Source organism: Anomaloglossus baeobatrachus, chromosome 1 (genome assembly GCF_048569485.1).
Source record: "Anomaloglossus baeobatrachus isolate aAnoBae1 chromosome 1, aAnoBae1.hap1, whole genome shotgun sequence".
Classification (NCBI taxonomy): Eukaryota; Metazoa; Chordata; class Amphibia; order Anura; family Aromobatidae; genus Anomaloglossus; species Anomaloglossus baeobatrachus.
Window position 1 is genome coordinate 374479939 of NC_134353.1, and position 16816 is coordinate 374496754.

At 46.3% G+C, this 16816-nt stretch overlaps 1 protein-coding gene across 4 annotated transcripts in view; it reads right to left on the reverse strand.

Annotated features, from left to right (window-relative positions):
* Positions 1–16816, reverse strand: part of PDE4C (phosphodiesterase 4C) — a 574417-nt gene that overhangs the window by 6597 nt on the left and 551004 nt on the right. For all 4 annotated transcript variants that reach the window (XM_075352494.1, XM_075352496.1, XM_075352495.1 and 1 more), the window contains 2 exons: positions 7602–7724; positions 5220–5402 (listed from right to left, as the gene is read on the reverse strand). In XM_075352494.1, coding sequence (XP_075208609.1) covers positions 5220–5402; positions 7602–7724 — 306 coding nt within the window. The remainder of the gene's footprint in view (positions 1–5219; positions 5403–7601; positions 7725–16816) is intronic.

The window sequence follows — 16816 nt, forward strand, 5'->3', positions numbered from 1 at the left end:
CGAAAGTCGAGATTAGCCGATGTAAGGTAAAAGATGTGGGCTCGCCGCACGAGCCAGTATTAAAGGGATAGAAGCGACCTTAGACGTACCATACCAGTACGTCCAAGGTCGTGAAGGGGTTAATGTACTGCAGGATACATCAGGCCCCCATGATTTAGGTGGAGGCAGCACAGATGCAAAATACTGATGAAACAACCACTCGCACACCTACCATACATGGAGAGGGTGGCTGCACACGGATAAGGCTTGTATAAAGGTGACAGTTACACAGATACGTGTAGAACACCATGCCGACTTACAGCCTGTTGGTCACACCCATATTACTAGATCGGGGGTGTCAGGCACTATATATGTGAACCTTGGATGGCGGTCTATTGCATCCTGCAATTAGTAAGGTCACCAGATATTGGTAAATATAGGTAAATACAGGCTCCCAATCATTCAATATGCAAAAAGCTCATTCACCAAGCGATATAAACTTGCTTAAAAATCACTTACCTCGGCAGCACATCACCCTGTGTAAAAGGGACACGTGCTGCTGAGAGAAATGAGTCCTTGTGCACAGAACGATACATTACTGATCATCCTGTGCGCAAGGGAATGGCGGTTGGTCTGTCTAACGAGGCTGTTACATGACTGCTTAAACTTTTAAAATTTGCTAAAACCCGGCTACCCTTTAAAAGGAACCCTTAGGCTACAGTGCCTACAAGTAGTATTCAACCCCCTGCAGATTTAGCAGGTTTGATAAGATGCAAATAAGTTAGAGCCTGCAAACTTCAAACAAGAGCAGGATTTATTAACAGATGCATAAATCTTACAAACCAACAAGTTATGTTGCTCAGTTAAATTTTAATAAATTTTCAACATAAAAGTGTGGGTCAATTATTATTCAACCCCTAGGTTTAATATTTTGTGGAATAACCCTTGTTTGCAATTACAGCTAATAATCGTCTTTTATAAGACCTGATCAGGCCGGCACAGGTCTCTGGAGTTATCTTGGCCCACTCCTCCATGCAGATCTTCTCCAAGTTATCTAGGTTCTTTGGGTGTCTCATGTGGACTTTAATCTTGAGCTCCTTCCACAAGTTTTCAATTGGGTTAAGGTCAGGAGACTGACTAGGCCACTGCAACACCTTGATTTTTTCCCTCTTGAACCAGGCCTTGGTTATCTTGGCTGTGTGCTTTGGGTCGTTGTCTTGTTGGAAGATGAAATGACGACCCATCTTAAGATCCTTGATGGAGGAGCGGAGGTTCTTGGCCAAAATCTCCAGTTAGGCCGTGCTATCCATCTTCCCATGGATGCGGACCAGATGGCCAGGCCCCTTGGCTGAGAAACAGCCCCACAGCATGATGCTGCCACCACCATGCTTGACTGTAGGGATGGTATATTTGGGGTCGTATGTAGTGCCATCCAGTCTCCAAACGTCACATGTGTGGTTGGCACCAAAGATCTCGATCTTGGTCTCATCAGACCAGAGAACCTTGAACCAGTCTTTCTCAGAGTCCTCCAAGTGATCATGAGCAAACTGTAGATGAGCCTTGACATGACGCTTTGAAAGTAAAGGTACCTTACGTGCTCGTCTGGAACGGAGACCATTGCGGTGGAGTACGTTACTTATGGTATTGACTGAAACCAATGTCCCCACTGCCATGAGATCTTCCCGAAGCTCCTTCCTTGTTGTCCTTGGGTTAGACTTGACTCTTCGGACAAGCCTGGCCTCGGCACGGGTGGAAACTTTCAAAGGCTGTCCAGGCTGTGGAAGGCTAACAGTAGTTCCATAAGCCTTCCACTTCCGGATGATGCTCCCAACAGTGGAGACAGGTAGGTCCAACTCCTTGAAAAGGGTTTTGTACCCCTTGCCAGCCTTGTGACCCTCCACGATCTTGTCTCTGATGGCCTTGGAATGCTCATTTGTCTTTCCCATGTTGACCAAGTTTGAGTGCTGTTCACAAGTTTGGGGAGGGTCTTAATTAGTCAGAAAAGGCTGGAAAAATAGATAATTAATCCAAACATGTGAAGCTCATTGTTCTTTCTGCCTGAAATACTTCTTAATACTTTAGGGGAACCAAACAGAATTCTGGTGGATTGAGGGGTTGAATAATAAATGACCCTCTGAATGAACTTTTCACAATTTAAAAAAAAAAAAAAATAAAAAAAGAAATAACATTCTTTTTTGCTGCAGTGCATTTCACACTTCCAGGCTGATCTACAGTCCAAATGTCACAATGCCAAGTTAATTCCGAATGTGTAAACCTGCTAAATCTGCAGGGGTTGAATACTGCTTGTAGGCACTGTATGTACGCACTAGGCGTTTTTACCCGCGGTTTTGCTGCGGAAATTTCTTGAGAAATGTTTGAAATCTTTCTGCAGACATTTCCCAGCAAAACCTATGGGAAAAAAATATAGTTGTGAGCACACTGAGTTTTTCTCTCAAGAAAATTCCTTGTGAAGATTTTCTTGAGAAAATTTGCATGTCACTTCTTTTCCGCAGGTACCTGCGGTATACCCCCGATATTTCACTCCATTCACTGCAATGTAATCGCGAAATACCAGGGGTATACCGCAGGTAGCAAATGATGTGCGGTATACCCCCGGTATAGCCGCGATTTACCTGCGGTAATGCACATCGCTGCCTGCGGTTTTGCAGGAAGTGATGTCATTATGCCAGGAAGAGGAAGCGGAGCAGAGTAAACACACACGTCACACTCCCTGGACGCCGCAAAGAAGCACTTCCGTGTGACCTCCAGGTGCCCGTGCAGTCTGTGTCCTGCTCCAGCCCCGCCACTGCCTGCACTGCTGTGTGTCAGTGTCTGCCCGCAGTGTCAGCAGCTTGGCACGCTGCAGCGCAGGCAGACACTGACACACAGCAGTGCGTGCAGCCGCGGGGATGACTGGCGCTGCTGTCAGGAGGTGAGATGAGATCATTACCTGCTGTGACGATCTCCTGCCTCCTGACGTCACCGCGGTCACTGCCTTCTATGCCCGTCTCGCGAGTGGTCCGAGACTGTCACTAGCGGTGACGTCACGGGCTTTCGCGATACTGCTGACAACGCGGCGGGCATAGAAGGCAGTGACAGCGCTGATGGCAGGACTGCAGGAGATCATCACAGCAGGTAATGATCTCATCTATCCTCCTGACAGCAGCGCTCGGCATCCCCTGCAGTGACCAGGGCTATTGATGTTAGCTCAGGTCACTGCATTGCTCTCCCAGCCAATGGGGAACATTCTGTTCTTCATTGACTGGGACAGTGACTATGGTATGGATCGCCGTGGGGACCCCCCCCCCCCAACCTTATTGGATTACGCCAGACATGGAATTGATTGTTCTTTTCAATAAATTAGTGAAAGAGGGAATGTGGGAAGTGTTTTTTCAAATAAAACTTATTGTTGTTTATTTTTTATTTCTTACTGACTGGGTTGGTGATGTCAGGTATCTGATAGACGCCTGACCTCACCAACCCCAGGGCTTGATGCCAGGTGACATTACACATCTTGCATCAACCCCATATATTACCTCGTTTGCCAACGCACCAGGGCAACGGGATGAGTTGGGGCGAAGCGCCAGGATTGCCACGTCTAATGGATGCGCCACTTCTGGGGCGGCTGCGGCCTGCTATTTTTAGGCTGGGGAGTGTCCAATAACAATGGACCTCCATAGTCTGAGAATACCAGACCACAGCTGTCCGCTTTACCTCGGCTGGTGATCCAATTTGGGGGGGACCTCACGTTTTTTGTTTTAAATTATTTATTTAATGTAAAATAACAGCGTGAGGTGCCCTCTGTTTTGGATTACCAGCCAAGGTGAAGCTGCCAGCTGTGGTTTGCAGGCTGCAGCCGTCTGCTTTACACTAGCTGGCTACAAAAGATGGGGGAACCTCACATGTTTTTTTTTTAAAGTATTTATTTTATGGCTAAATACAAGGCTAGGCACCCTTTAGTGCCACATGAAAGTCACTAAAGGGTGCCAGCTTAGAATATGCAGGGAGGTGGGACATTATATAGGTCTTTCTCATCTATCTATCTATTCATCTATCCATCTTTCCCTCTTTCTATTATTTGTCTATCGATTATCTATTATCTATATTATTTATTGCAGTTACAGCATAAAAAACCGCAGGGACTAACCTGCGGAAAAACCGCGGTAAAACCGTGGCAAATCCGCGGCAAAAACGCATGCGTTTTTCCCGCGGATTTGGTGCGGTTTTTTTTGCCGCAGGTGCGGTAATCTTCAACTCCCAGAAGTTTCTAAAGAAATTTTCTTGAGAAAAATCACTTTTCTAGTGCGCACATAGCCTAAACCTGGAAACAAATGATAACACTGAATGCAGAAAAACAAACAGTCTGGTAAAAATAACAGTGGTTCTTTTTCTGCTGATTTTTCACTTTTAGCTAAGGGAAAAATGGCAAATGTAAAAAGATTTAAATGAAAAACATATTTACAAAAAACGTTCTAAAGGCCGCATTACACGCTAAGACATCGCTAAAACTGTCTCGTTGGGGTCACGGATTTTGTGACGCACATCCGGCCTCGTTAGCGATGTCGTTGCGTGTGACACCTATTAGCGATTTTGAATCGTTGCAAAAACGTTCAAAATAGCTAATCGGTGACATGCCCCCCTATTCCCAATTATCGTTATTGCTGCAGTAATATGTGGAGTAGGTGCGTGTGACGCTGCCGTAGCGATAATGTTCGCTACGGGAGCGATCATCACATATCGTTACAATGACGGGGGCGGGTGCTATCGCGCTCGACATTGCTAGCGATGTCGTAGCGTGTAAAGCGGCCCTTAGTCAAAAAAGTAAGAAACGACAACCCCATTTAAGTTGGTCACTGTACATCAAGCATATGGACACATACGGTCCTAACTTAATACATTAGACAAAACGAAAAAATGTCTGAACACCTATTGAACAAGTGCAAAACCTTAGGATAAAAACAATTACCCAGCAGGAAGTAGTTTCTTGTACTTTGTACATATAGGGGTGTGGCTTCCCCTTTTTGGGCTGCACATTTAGTCAGGCCTGGGTTCTTCTTTGACCTCTCTATTGAGGCACATAGTGAGGTGAACTACTAGAGTTTGGGACCATCCTCATTGGGTACAGTAATGTTATATACATATTATTACTATTTCTTTAAATTACTGTAGGGTATTTGTTAGTTATTATCTTCAGGTAAGGTTCTACCTAAACAGTTAATGGAAAGAAAGCTGAGGAATACCTGTGATTTCTCAACAGATGCATTGTGCTTATCACACATTGGACTGATCTCCATTCCCTTTTCCCGCTCCCGATCCCCTTGATGGAAGAATTCCACAATAATCCGATCTGTCCATTGGCGATACAGCTCCAGTGGTTTGGTGGGATTGCTGAGGTCTGCACAGTGAACCATGTTTTGAAGGACCTAAAAAGAGAGCAATGGAGAAGTTACGAACACTATAGAAATCACTACAGATTGGCAATGTTTCTGGCATTAACATGTAGACAGGGAGCCAGGACTGAATACATGAGGTTTACTGTATATTACACCTCTAAGGAGGACATCAGAAGCATTCAGAACAGCATTCACTTTAACCAGTTCAATACCAGACCATTTACCCCTATTCCTGACCAGGCACATTCAGTTTTTTGTACATGTGGTGTTAAGAGTTTTAGAAACCGTTCTGTTCGAACATTAAGGTCAGTTTTTGGGATACATGGGTCTTCATTTTAATGACACTATCCTCTGTCTTTTTTGGGGTCGATATTGGTGAAAAAAAATAAATGTAATCTTTTCCTTTATTTCTGTAAAAATAAAAACAAAAACCTAAAATGCATTTATACACTTGTTCCTCATTCTATAATAAATAAATGTTTGTTTTTTTCCGGATGGAAGAGCTAGTAACAGCACTTTGGATTGACAGTGGCGTTTTTTTTAATGATTTATTTTAATAATAATAATAATAATAATAATAATAATAATAAAATAATCTTTATTTCTATAGCGCCAACATATTCCGCAGTGCTATTTTTTACCTGTTACTTTTTATTCATTTATGCATTTATTTTATATATATTGTGCCCCCATAAGGTCATAAAAAATGACGCAGTAACGATCAGCGACCTGTATAACGATATTTTAATTTTATTCCCCTTGTAACTGGGGCTGGCATATTGGTCTCGGTTAGGCTATGTGCACACGCTGTAGATTTGGTACAGTAATTTTCTGCACCAGATCTAAGCGCTGTGGCAAAAAAACGCATCAAAACCGGATGCGGTTTTGACGAGGTTTTTTGGGCCATCAAGAAAGTCAATGAACTCAAGTCACTAGATGAAAAAAGTGCTAAACCTGTCCAATAATTGACATGCTGCAGATTTTTTCTGCACCAAAACCGCATGGAAAAAAAATGCAGCGTGTGCACAACAAATCTAAAATCCCATAGACTTTGCTGGTTTCCGGAGAGGCATGCAGATTTCTGAAAAACTGTGTCAAAAACCGCAACGAGTGCATAGGGCCTTACAGTAGAGAGTCAGTCTTCTGGTTGCATAGCAGAGCTGATTTGATCTTTTTAAGACCTAGCAGTTCCTGCTCCCTCACTTTACACAGCAATTATATGACCACTGCATATGGAATATATGCAGGACAAAGCATCATCAGCACTCTCTATTACGGTGTCCACAGCGCTTGTAAAGTGCTTTGTATACAACGACAGAGAAGGCCCAGACTAAAGCCATCTGTGCCTTCTATATAGGGACCCAGACAGCGGGATCCCTGTTCCCGACGTTACACAATCGCCTGTAGCTGTGCTATTATGCAATGAGGTTTCAGAAGGAGCGGGACCACCTACACGATAGTCAATGGGCGGTCCAGAAGCAGCTAAAGAAATTTTCAATGGGAATAGTTCATCCAAAAGACAGAAAATATGATAGACATCACTTTTCTTGCCTAATTTCTCTGGCCGGTGGAAATGGACTGATGTTACCATAAGGACTTGTTTTTGTGAGAACAGAAACTATGTGGTATGTGACCAAGACGGCACTAAAGTGCAGGAGGAGAACCTGTAACACTTGTATTTAATAGTATGTGCCACAAATCAAGTCCCCAACACATTTGTGATAATAAGATGATGTGATCAACCCCCTTAGGCTATGTGACCACGGGAGCTCGCACCTTCGGATATATCCGCAGGTTTCCCGCAGCTGATCCCCGGATTTCCGCAGCTATACATAGCTGCGGGATTCCAGCGATATAGCTGCGGTAAACCGTCATGCGACTTACCTGCGGAAGTCCCGGCCTCTATCTCCATTGTGGAGGGCTGGGATTTCCGCAGGTAATTCTGCAGGAATAATTGACATGCAGTTACGTGCGGCTGTGGGACATCTGCAGCATATTTTGCAGCCGCACGTACCGCAGCATGGACACAGCACTCCCCAAATCCCATAGGATAACATGGGGAGTGTCTGTACAAGCTCAAACCTGCGGATTTATCTAGAAAATCTGAAGGTTTTCAGTGGCAAAATCCGCGGGTACAGAATCTCGTGGGCACATAGCCTTAAAGTTCGGATGGAAATTATTTGGCCCAGATATGGCATGCATAAATAGACATCATTTTTTCTTTTATACCTGTATCCGATCTGAATAATTATCAAGCAGCAAAACTCCCAAACTGGTCACTTTTTTTGTTTCGACCATTGTCTTCAGGTCAGCCAGAAGATTCATGTGTTTGGACATATCTGTTGCCAGTACCTAAGAAAAGAATTGAAAAGGATTAGTATACAAAATGTCTTAAAAGGATTATTCCCATCTCCAAGATGCTATCCCACTATATATTAGGTGTAATAAGAATATTAGCAAATACTTCCAGTTAGAACTGTAGTACAGTTCTCCTGAGTAGCTATGTCACTTATCTCATGTGCAGGGCATTACATAGATTAGGTATCCAAGCTTATGGCCATGCATTTAGGGACAGTTAAGCCCCCGTCACATTTAACGACTTACCAGCGATCCCGAAAACGATGTGACCCGATAAGGATCGCTGGTAAGTCGCTGGGAGGTCGCTGGTGAGATGTCACACAGTCAGATCTTACCAACGACGCAGTAACGATCAGCGACCTGTATAACGATCTCGGCGGGCGTTGGGACTGTGTTAGGAGGTCGTTGGTAGGCGTCAAACACAGAGATGTGTCCTGCGCCTTTGAAGAAAATGGTCCCAACCATTCAGCAACGACTAGCGATCTCACAGCAGGGGCCTGATCGCTGGTAGGTGTCACACATAACGAGATTGCTGTTGCGTCACGAAAACGGTGACGCAGCAACGATCTCGTTAGCGATCTTGTTGTGTGTGAGTGACGGGGCCTTTAGTTGCTCGTGGTCGTAACCATGGATACCTAAGCTGCAATGCTCTGCACATGAGGTAAGAGACATGGCTATATATCAGGAGAACTATACTACATTTCTAATTGGAGCTGTTGCTGCTTATTGGGGTAGGATTTTCAAGACGGGATTACCCCTTTAATTCAAATTGTCTTCCTGCCATGTGATTCCAGTCCATGAAGATCCCAAATAATTAAATTTTGCCTTCTTCAAGGATAGCTACTGTTGGCTCTAGAAAATTACCATCCTCATCCACTACCTAGACAACCCCTTTTGAAATGAAGTCTCCCTTGTAAAATAAATATCAGCACCGTGTCTGCAGCCCAATAATGGTCGCTGATTAGCAACAAGGTCACATGAGTGGACAAACCCTTTAACCCCTTCTTAACCTTTGATGTAATATTGCATCAAGGGTTGTGTTCCTGCCCTTGAAGTGAGCTCTGTGTGATGCACATGATGGCTGATTTAATCAGCCCACGACTGGATTAGAGTTCCAACCGTGGCGGATAACCTGTTAAATCCCGCTGTCAATCTTTGATAGCGGCATTTAACACGCACTGGCAGGAGGCACACCATTCCCCTGCCCATCGGTGCATCCGTAACGTGATCCCCAGGTGTCGATGGGTTGTCATGACAGCCGGGGATCTGCTAATAAAAAAAAAGTTTCGGCTATATTGCCTTCTTCAGCATTGACTAAAATAGCTTATGTGTGATATACAAAGAGGTCATTACACTTAACATCTTTTTGGTATTTGAGGATTCCCTTGTATTGGTAGAGGTTATGGCAATAAGCCTGCTATTCAGTGTGATAATCGTGTGTCACCAACGGATCTGGCAGACAAAGGTTGTGTAATCTGGTCCTGGTAAATGTCCGGAAGCTGTTATACGGATATAGAAAGGCAATCTATCAAATGACCAGTAAGGGGGTTATTCTGTTAATCCCTTTTAAATATGAATATCTCATTTAATGAATAATAATAATATATTCTGAATGACACAGGTGCTTAAGGAATACTCGGGTTAATGAGCCAATCTATCATCTTAGGTGATATTTAGAAAGAATGTATGGTACCGTTAAGCACTGTGATCGCTGGCACTATGTGATTCTTGATAAGGATATATCAGGGATAACGCTGGAAATAGAAAAGGCACCTTACTGGTGTGTGAAGAGTTCCACATTTTTTTGACTAGGATAATTTCTCTAAGCCAATATATTAAATAAAAAAAAATAAAAAAAGTTCTAAATCATATGGTTGCTTGTTCTTCTTTTTTACTAAGTGCTAGAGTCTAATTTTTCTAAATGTGGTTATTTTTTTGTACTCCCGTGCACAGCCCCATTGAGTCTATACGCGGTGAGCTGGGTCATCAACCTATTTTGATTGGGGATCTGCTAATGTAGATGTACCTGTTATTACGATCTTCCTGTGAACGCCGTCCTATGCCCGCCATTCATAGAAGATCGTGATTTTTGCTATAAATAGTAATGCTAATGCAATACTGGGTATAGCAGGTTCAAGTTTTTGCCCCATTACAAAAAAAAAACAAAAAAAACAAAACACACACTTATTTGGTATTGCTGCATTTGTAAACATCAGACCTGTCAATATGAAACAAACTGATCCAAATCTGTAGGACAGTGTGATGAGAAGAAAAAAAAAATAAAAAAATTAAAAAGCCAGAATTAGGCCTTTATTGGTGCAGTTTTGGGTGGAGTTTGTGGCCCTAAACTGCATGTATGACCTTCCCCAGCAAAAAAAAAACCAGAGGCAAAAAACACACCGAAAACGCAGCAAAAATGCATGCTTTTTTACGCGTTTTTCTGCCAGAGGGTGCGTTTTTCGCTGGAGAAACAAAACCGCAGTGTGCACATAGCCTTACATCTTATTGGCCAATGCAATAAGAAGTTCACAACATTATATCTACCTCCAAAATAGTATCAGTATAAAAGTCAACCCAGGGAGCAAATAAATAAATAAATAAATAAATAAAGCCATCATACAGCCCAATATCGTGCAAACAAAAAGATCATTAAAAATGGTGACAAAAGCAAAACATTTTCTTACAAAATTTCCCCAAAAATGTTTATTAATAATAATAATAATAATAATAATAATAATAATAATAATAATAATAATAATTCTATACATGTTTAGTATCTGCATACTTGTACTGACCTGCAGAATCATATTATCCAGTCAGTTTTACTATGTAGTGAATATGGTAAATAAAACCCTCCAAAAAACAAATTGTGTAATTCCCCTTTTTTCATAATTTCAACTGAATTTTTCTTCCCTGCTTTCCAGTACATCACATGATAAAATGAATAAGGTCATTCAAAAGTATGACTCGTCCTGCAAAACACAAGCCCTCATATGGCTATATGGGCAGAAAGATGAAAAAAGTTATGACTCTTGGGAGATGGGGAGGAAAAAACAGAAAAGGTAGTGAAGGGGTTAAGTATAGCTGATTGGGATAGCTCGAGCAGGGTAGAAATCTTATGGTTTAGGCTAGTTTCACACTTGCGTTCAGCGGAGTCCGTCACTATGGAGAATAGCGCAGTCCGTTAACGCACTGCGGTATTTTCCATAGACTTGTATGGATGACGCACTGTAACGCAAGTGTCAGCGTTGCATCCGCCAGACGACGCAGCGTCGTTATTTTGACGCTGCGTCGGGCGGAAGGAACGCAGCATGTAACGTTTTTTTGAGCAGCGGAATCCTTTGGATTTCACTGCGCATGCTCGCTCTGGCTCCCTCCACCCGTAACCAGGGTACACATCGGGTAACCAAGGAACCCTGGTTACGTGTGCCGGGAGCCCGACACTTCCCCGCTCGGCTCCGCTCCCTCCCTCCCTCACACACAAAACACACACACACACACACACACACACACACACACACACCTGTCCCCCAGCGATGCAGTCCCCGCGGCACTGACATCCTCAGCCATGGCCCCGCTCGGCTCCACCCACTTCGCACTCCGCCCCCCGCACACATTGTCGGCGACCGAACGATCAGCTGATCACCCAGCGGCCGGCTACTGTGAGTGATCGGCTGATCACCCGGCGGCCGGCTACTGTGAGTGATCGGCTGATCACCCGGCGGCCGGCTACTGTGAGTGATCGGCTGATCACCCGGCGGCCGGCTACTGTGAGTGATCGGCTGATCACCCCGGCGGCCGGCTACTGTGAGTGATCGGCTGATCACCCCGGCGGCCGGCTACTGTGAGTGATCGGCTGATCACCCGGCGGCCGGCTACTGGGAGTGATCAGCTGATCACCCGGCGGCCGGCTACTGGGAGTGATCAGCTGATCACCCGGCGGCCGGCTACTGGGAGTGATAAGCTGATCACCCGGTGGCCGGCTACTGGGAGTGATCAGCTGATCACCCGGCGGCCGGCTACTGGGAGTGATCGGCTGATCACCCGGCGGCCGACTACTGTTAGCGATCAGCTGATCGTTCACAGTAGTCTGCCGACGGTAAAACTGTAAAAAAACAAAACGTTGCATCCGTTGTGCCACTATAAGCAACACATCCGTTGCATCCGTCACACAACGCAATGCAACGGATACCGTTCAACGCAAGTGTGAAACTAGCCTTACTGGCTGGTTGAGTCTCTATTGTTAACATTTCAAAAGGTAGATTTATGATACAAAATATGCTCTATCTACAAATGGTTGTGGCAGACCTGTCCAGTCCAAATACTTGGATATCTATAGGAATCTAACTATTTAGCACAAAATATCATCCAAGATCTACAACACAAAGTCTTGTTTAGTTTAGATGCTAACCTTCTCTCGAGGACTAGTCTCAGACTGACCCATGTCTGCCTCCGAATAACACTAACCTAAACTGAGGAGGCTTGGTTATAGGAGGAGAGGTCTAGTTTGCAGGGGAGGAGACAACTTTATTGTTGAGATGTATTGTTAGGGACAGCTTCCAGCAGACTAAAGGGTGCTTTACACACTGCGACATTGCTAGTGATTGCTAGCGATGTCGTGCGCGATAGCACCCGCCACCGTCGTTCGTGCAAAATTTGGTGATCGCTGTCGTAGCGATCATCATCACTACGGCAGCGTCACACGCACATACCTTTTCAGCGACGTCGCTGTGACCGCCGAACAATCCCTCCTTCAAGGGAGAGGTGCGTTCGGCGTCATAGCGACGTCACTGCAGCATCACTAAGCAGCCGCCCAATAGCAGAGTAGGGGCGGAGATGAGCGGCCGTAATATGCCGCCCACCTCCTTCCTTCCTCATTGCCGGTGGACGCAGGTAAGGAGATGTTTGTCGTTCCTGTGTCACACATAGCAATGAACGACGAACAACCAGCGGCATGCACCACCAACGATATTATGTAAAAGGAGCGACGTGTCAACGATCAACGATTTTTGACGTTTTTGCGATCGTTGATCGTCGCTCCTTGGTGTCACGCGCTGCGATGTCGCCAACGGCGCCGGATGTGCGTCACTAATGACATGACCCCGACGATATATCGCTAGCGATGTTGCAGCGTTTAAAACACCCTTAAAGGGCTCATGCGCACGTTGCTGAATTTCATGCATTTACGCTGCGTATTGCACCGCAGCGTAACTGCATGCATCCTGCGTCCCCAGCACAATCTATGAAGATTGTGAATTATCCATCTGCGTTTGAGAGCGCAGCGATTTGGATGCCAAAATTTTGTTCTAAATCGCTGCGTTCTAAGAAGCAACATGTCACTTATTCCGTGCGCATTGGATGCAGATCCTGCTCTGTCTGTAAAAGAGGCTGCATCCAGAGCGCATGAAATCGGCTTTTTTTCTGCAGAAACACTGCATTCATTATGCAGTGTTTCTGCAGCGATTTGACGCGCACATGTGCTGTCAAATCCCTACAGAAATTTCTGCAGGGACACGACGCAACTTGCGCATACAGCCTAAGGCTACATGCGCACGCTGCATCTTTTTTTGTTCACAAACTGTAGACAAAACTGTATGTTGTCAAAGAGCCTGGAAATGTCACAAAAAATGCTTGTAATTTTTGGTGCGTTTTTGCTGCGTTTTTGTGACAAATGTTGACAAAAATGCAGGAAGAATGAACATGCTGCATTTTTTTTGTCACAAACTTTTGACAAATAAAACGCTAAAAAATAAACTGCAATGTGCGCATAGAAAATCTGACTTCTCAGACTTTGCTGGGAAGTCAAATGTCAGAAAGTTCTGACAACAAAACTGCAGCCAAAAATGCAGCAAAAACGCTGCAAAGAAGGGAATTTTGTTTACTTACCGTAAATTCCTTTTCTTCTAGCTCCAATTGGGAGACCCAGACAATTGGGTGTATAGGCTATGCCTCCGGAGGCCGCACAAAGTATTACACTAAAAGTGTAAAGCCCCTCCCCTTCTGCCTATACACCCCCCGTGCTCCCACGGGCTCCTCAGTTTTGGTGCAAAAGCAAGAAGGAGGAAAAAAATTATAAACTGGTTTAAAGTAAATTCAATCCGAAGGAATATCGGAGAACTGAAACCATTCAACATGAACAACATGTGTACACAAAAAAACAGGGGCGGGTGCTGGGTCTCCCAATTGGAGCTAGAAGAAAAGGAATTTACGGTAAGTAAACAAAATTCCCTTCTTCTTTGTCGCTCCATTGGGAGACCCAGACAATTGGGACGTCCAAAAGCAGTCCCTGGGTGGGTAAATAATACCTCATAATAGAGCCGTAACGGCTCCGTCCTACAGGTGGGCAACCGCCGCCTGAAGGACTCGCCTACCTAGGCTGGCATCCGCCGAAGCATAGGTATGCACCTGATAGTGTTTCATGAAAGTGTGCAGGCTCGACCAGGTAGCCGCCTGACACACCTGCTGAGCCGTAGCCTGGTGCCTCAAAGCCCAGGACGCACCCACGGCTCTGGTAGAATGGGCCTTCAGCCCTGAGGGAACCGGAAGCCCAGCAGAACGGTAAGCTTCGAGAATTGGTTCCTTGATCCACCGAGCCAGGGTTGATTTGGAAGCCTGTGACCCTTTACGCTGGCCAGCGACAAGGACAAAGAGTGCATCCGAGCGGCGCAGGGGCGCCGTACGAGAAATGTAGAGTCTGAGTGCTCTCACCAGATCTAACAAGTGCAAATCCCTTTCACATTGGTGAACTGGATGAGGACAAAAAGAGGGTAAGGAGATATCCTGATTGAGATGAAAAGGGGATACCACCTTAGGTAGAAATTCCGGAACCGGACGCAGAACCACCTTGTCCTGGTGAAACACCAGGAAAGGGGCTTTGCATGACAATGCTGCTAGCTCAGACACTCTCCGAAGTGAAGTGACTGCTACTAGGAAAACCACTTTCTGCGAAAGGCGTGCGAGAGAAATATCCCTCATTGGCTCGAACGGTGGTTTCTGAAGAACCGTCAGCACCCTGTTCAGATCCCAGGGTTCCAACGGACGTTTGTAAGGAGGGACGATGTGACAAACCCCCTGCAGGAACGTGCGTACCTGTGGAAGTCTGGCCAAGCGCTTCTGAAAAAACACAGAGAGCGCAGAGACTTGTCCCTTAAGGGAGCCAAGCGACAAACCCTTTTCCAATCCGGACTGAAGAAAGGACAGAAAAGTGGGCAAGGCAAATGGCCAGGGAGAAAAACCCTGATCAGAGCACCATGACAGGAATATTTTCCACGTCCTGTGGTAAATCTTGGCGGACGTTGGTTTCCTAGCCTGTCTCATAGTGGCAATGACCTCTTGAGATAATCCTGAAGACGCTAAGATCCAGGACTCAATGGCCACACAGTCAGGTTGAGGGCCGCAGAATTCAGATGGAAAAACGGCCCTTGAGACAGCAAGTCTGGTCGGTCTGGTAGTGCCCACGGCTGGCCGACCGTGAGATGCCACAGATCCGGGTACCACGACCTCCTCGGCCAGTCTGGAGCGACGAGGATGGCGCGGCGGCAGTCGGCCCTGATCTTGCGTAACACTCTGGGCAACAGTGCCAGCGGAGGAAACACATAAGGGAGTTGAAACTGCGACCAATCCTGAACTAAGGCGTCTGCCGCCAGAGCTCTGTGATCGTGAGAACGTGCCATGAATGCCGTGACCTTGTTGTTGTGCCGGGACGCCATTAGGTCGACGTCCGGTATCCCCCAGCGGCAACAGATCTCCTGAAACACGTCCGGGTGAAGGGACCATTCCCCTGCGTCCATGCCCTGGCGACTGAGATAATCTGCTTCCCAGTTTTCCACGCCCGGGATGTGAACTGCGGAGATGGTGGAGGCCGTGGCTTCCACCCACATCAAAATCCGCCGGACTTCCTGGAAGGCTTGCCGACTGCGTGTTCCTCCTTGGTGGTTGATGTAAGCCACCGCTGTGGAGTTGTCCGACTGAATTCGGATCTGCTTGCCTTCCAGCCACTGCTGGAACGCTTTTAGGGCTAGATACACTGCCCTGATCTCCAGAACATTGATCTGAAGTGAGGACTCCTGCCGAGTCCACGTACCCTGAGCCCTGTGGTGGAGAAAAACTGCTCCCCACCCTGACAGACTCGCGTCCGTCGTGACCACCGCCCAGGATGGGGGTAGGAAGGATTTCCCCTTCGATAATGAAGTGGGATGAAGCCACCATCGAAGGGAAGCTTTGGTTGCCTGAGAGAGGGAGACGTTCCTGTCGAGGGACGTCGGCTTCCTGTCCCATTTGCGTAGGATGTCCCATTGAAGAGGACGCAGGTGAAACTGCGCGAAAGGGACTGCCTCCATTGCTGCCACCATCTTCCCCAGGAAGTACATGAGGCGCCTCAAGGGGTGTGACTGACCTTGAAGGAGAGATTGCACCCCCGTCTGTAGTGAACGCTGCTTGTTCAGCGGAATCTTCACTATCGCTGAGAGGGTATGAAACTCCATGCCAAGATATGTCAGCGATTGGGCCGGTGTCAGATTTGACTTTGGAAAATTGATGATCCACCCGAAACTATGGAGAGTCTCCAGAGTAGCGGTGAGGCTGTGCTGGCATGCCTCTTGAGAGGGAGCCTTGACCAGCAGATCGTCTAAGTAAGGGATCACCGAGTGACCCTGAGAGTGGAGGACCGTAACTACTGCAGCCATGACCTTGGTGAAAACCCGTGGGGCTGTCGCCAGGCCGAACGGCAGTGCCACGAACTGAAGGTGTTCGTCTCCTATGGCGAAGCGCAGGAAGCGCTGATGCTCTGGAGCAATCGGTACGTGGAGATAAGCATCTTTGATATCGATCGATGCAAGGAAATCTCCTTGGGACATTGAGGCGATGACGGAGCGGAGGGATTCCATCCGGAACCGCCTGGCCTTTACGTGTTTGTTGAGCAGTTTTAGGTCCAGGACAGGACGGAAAGACCCGTCCTTCTTTGGAACCACAAACAGGTTGGAGTAAAAACCGTGACCCTGTTGCTGAAGAGGAACAGGGACCACCACTCCTTCTGTCTTCAGAGTGCCCAGCGCCTGCAGAAGAGCATCGGCTCGCTCGGGAGGCGG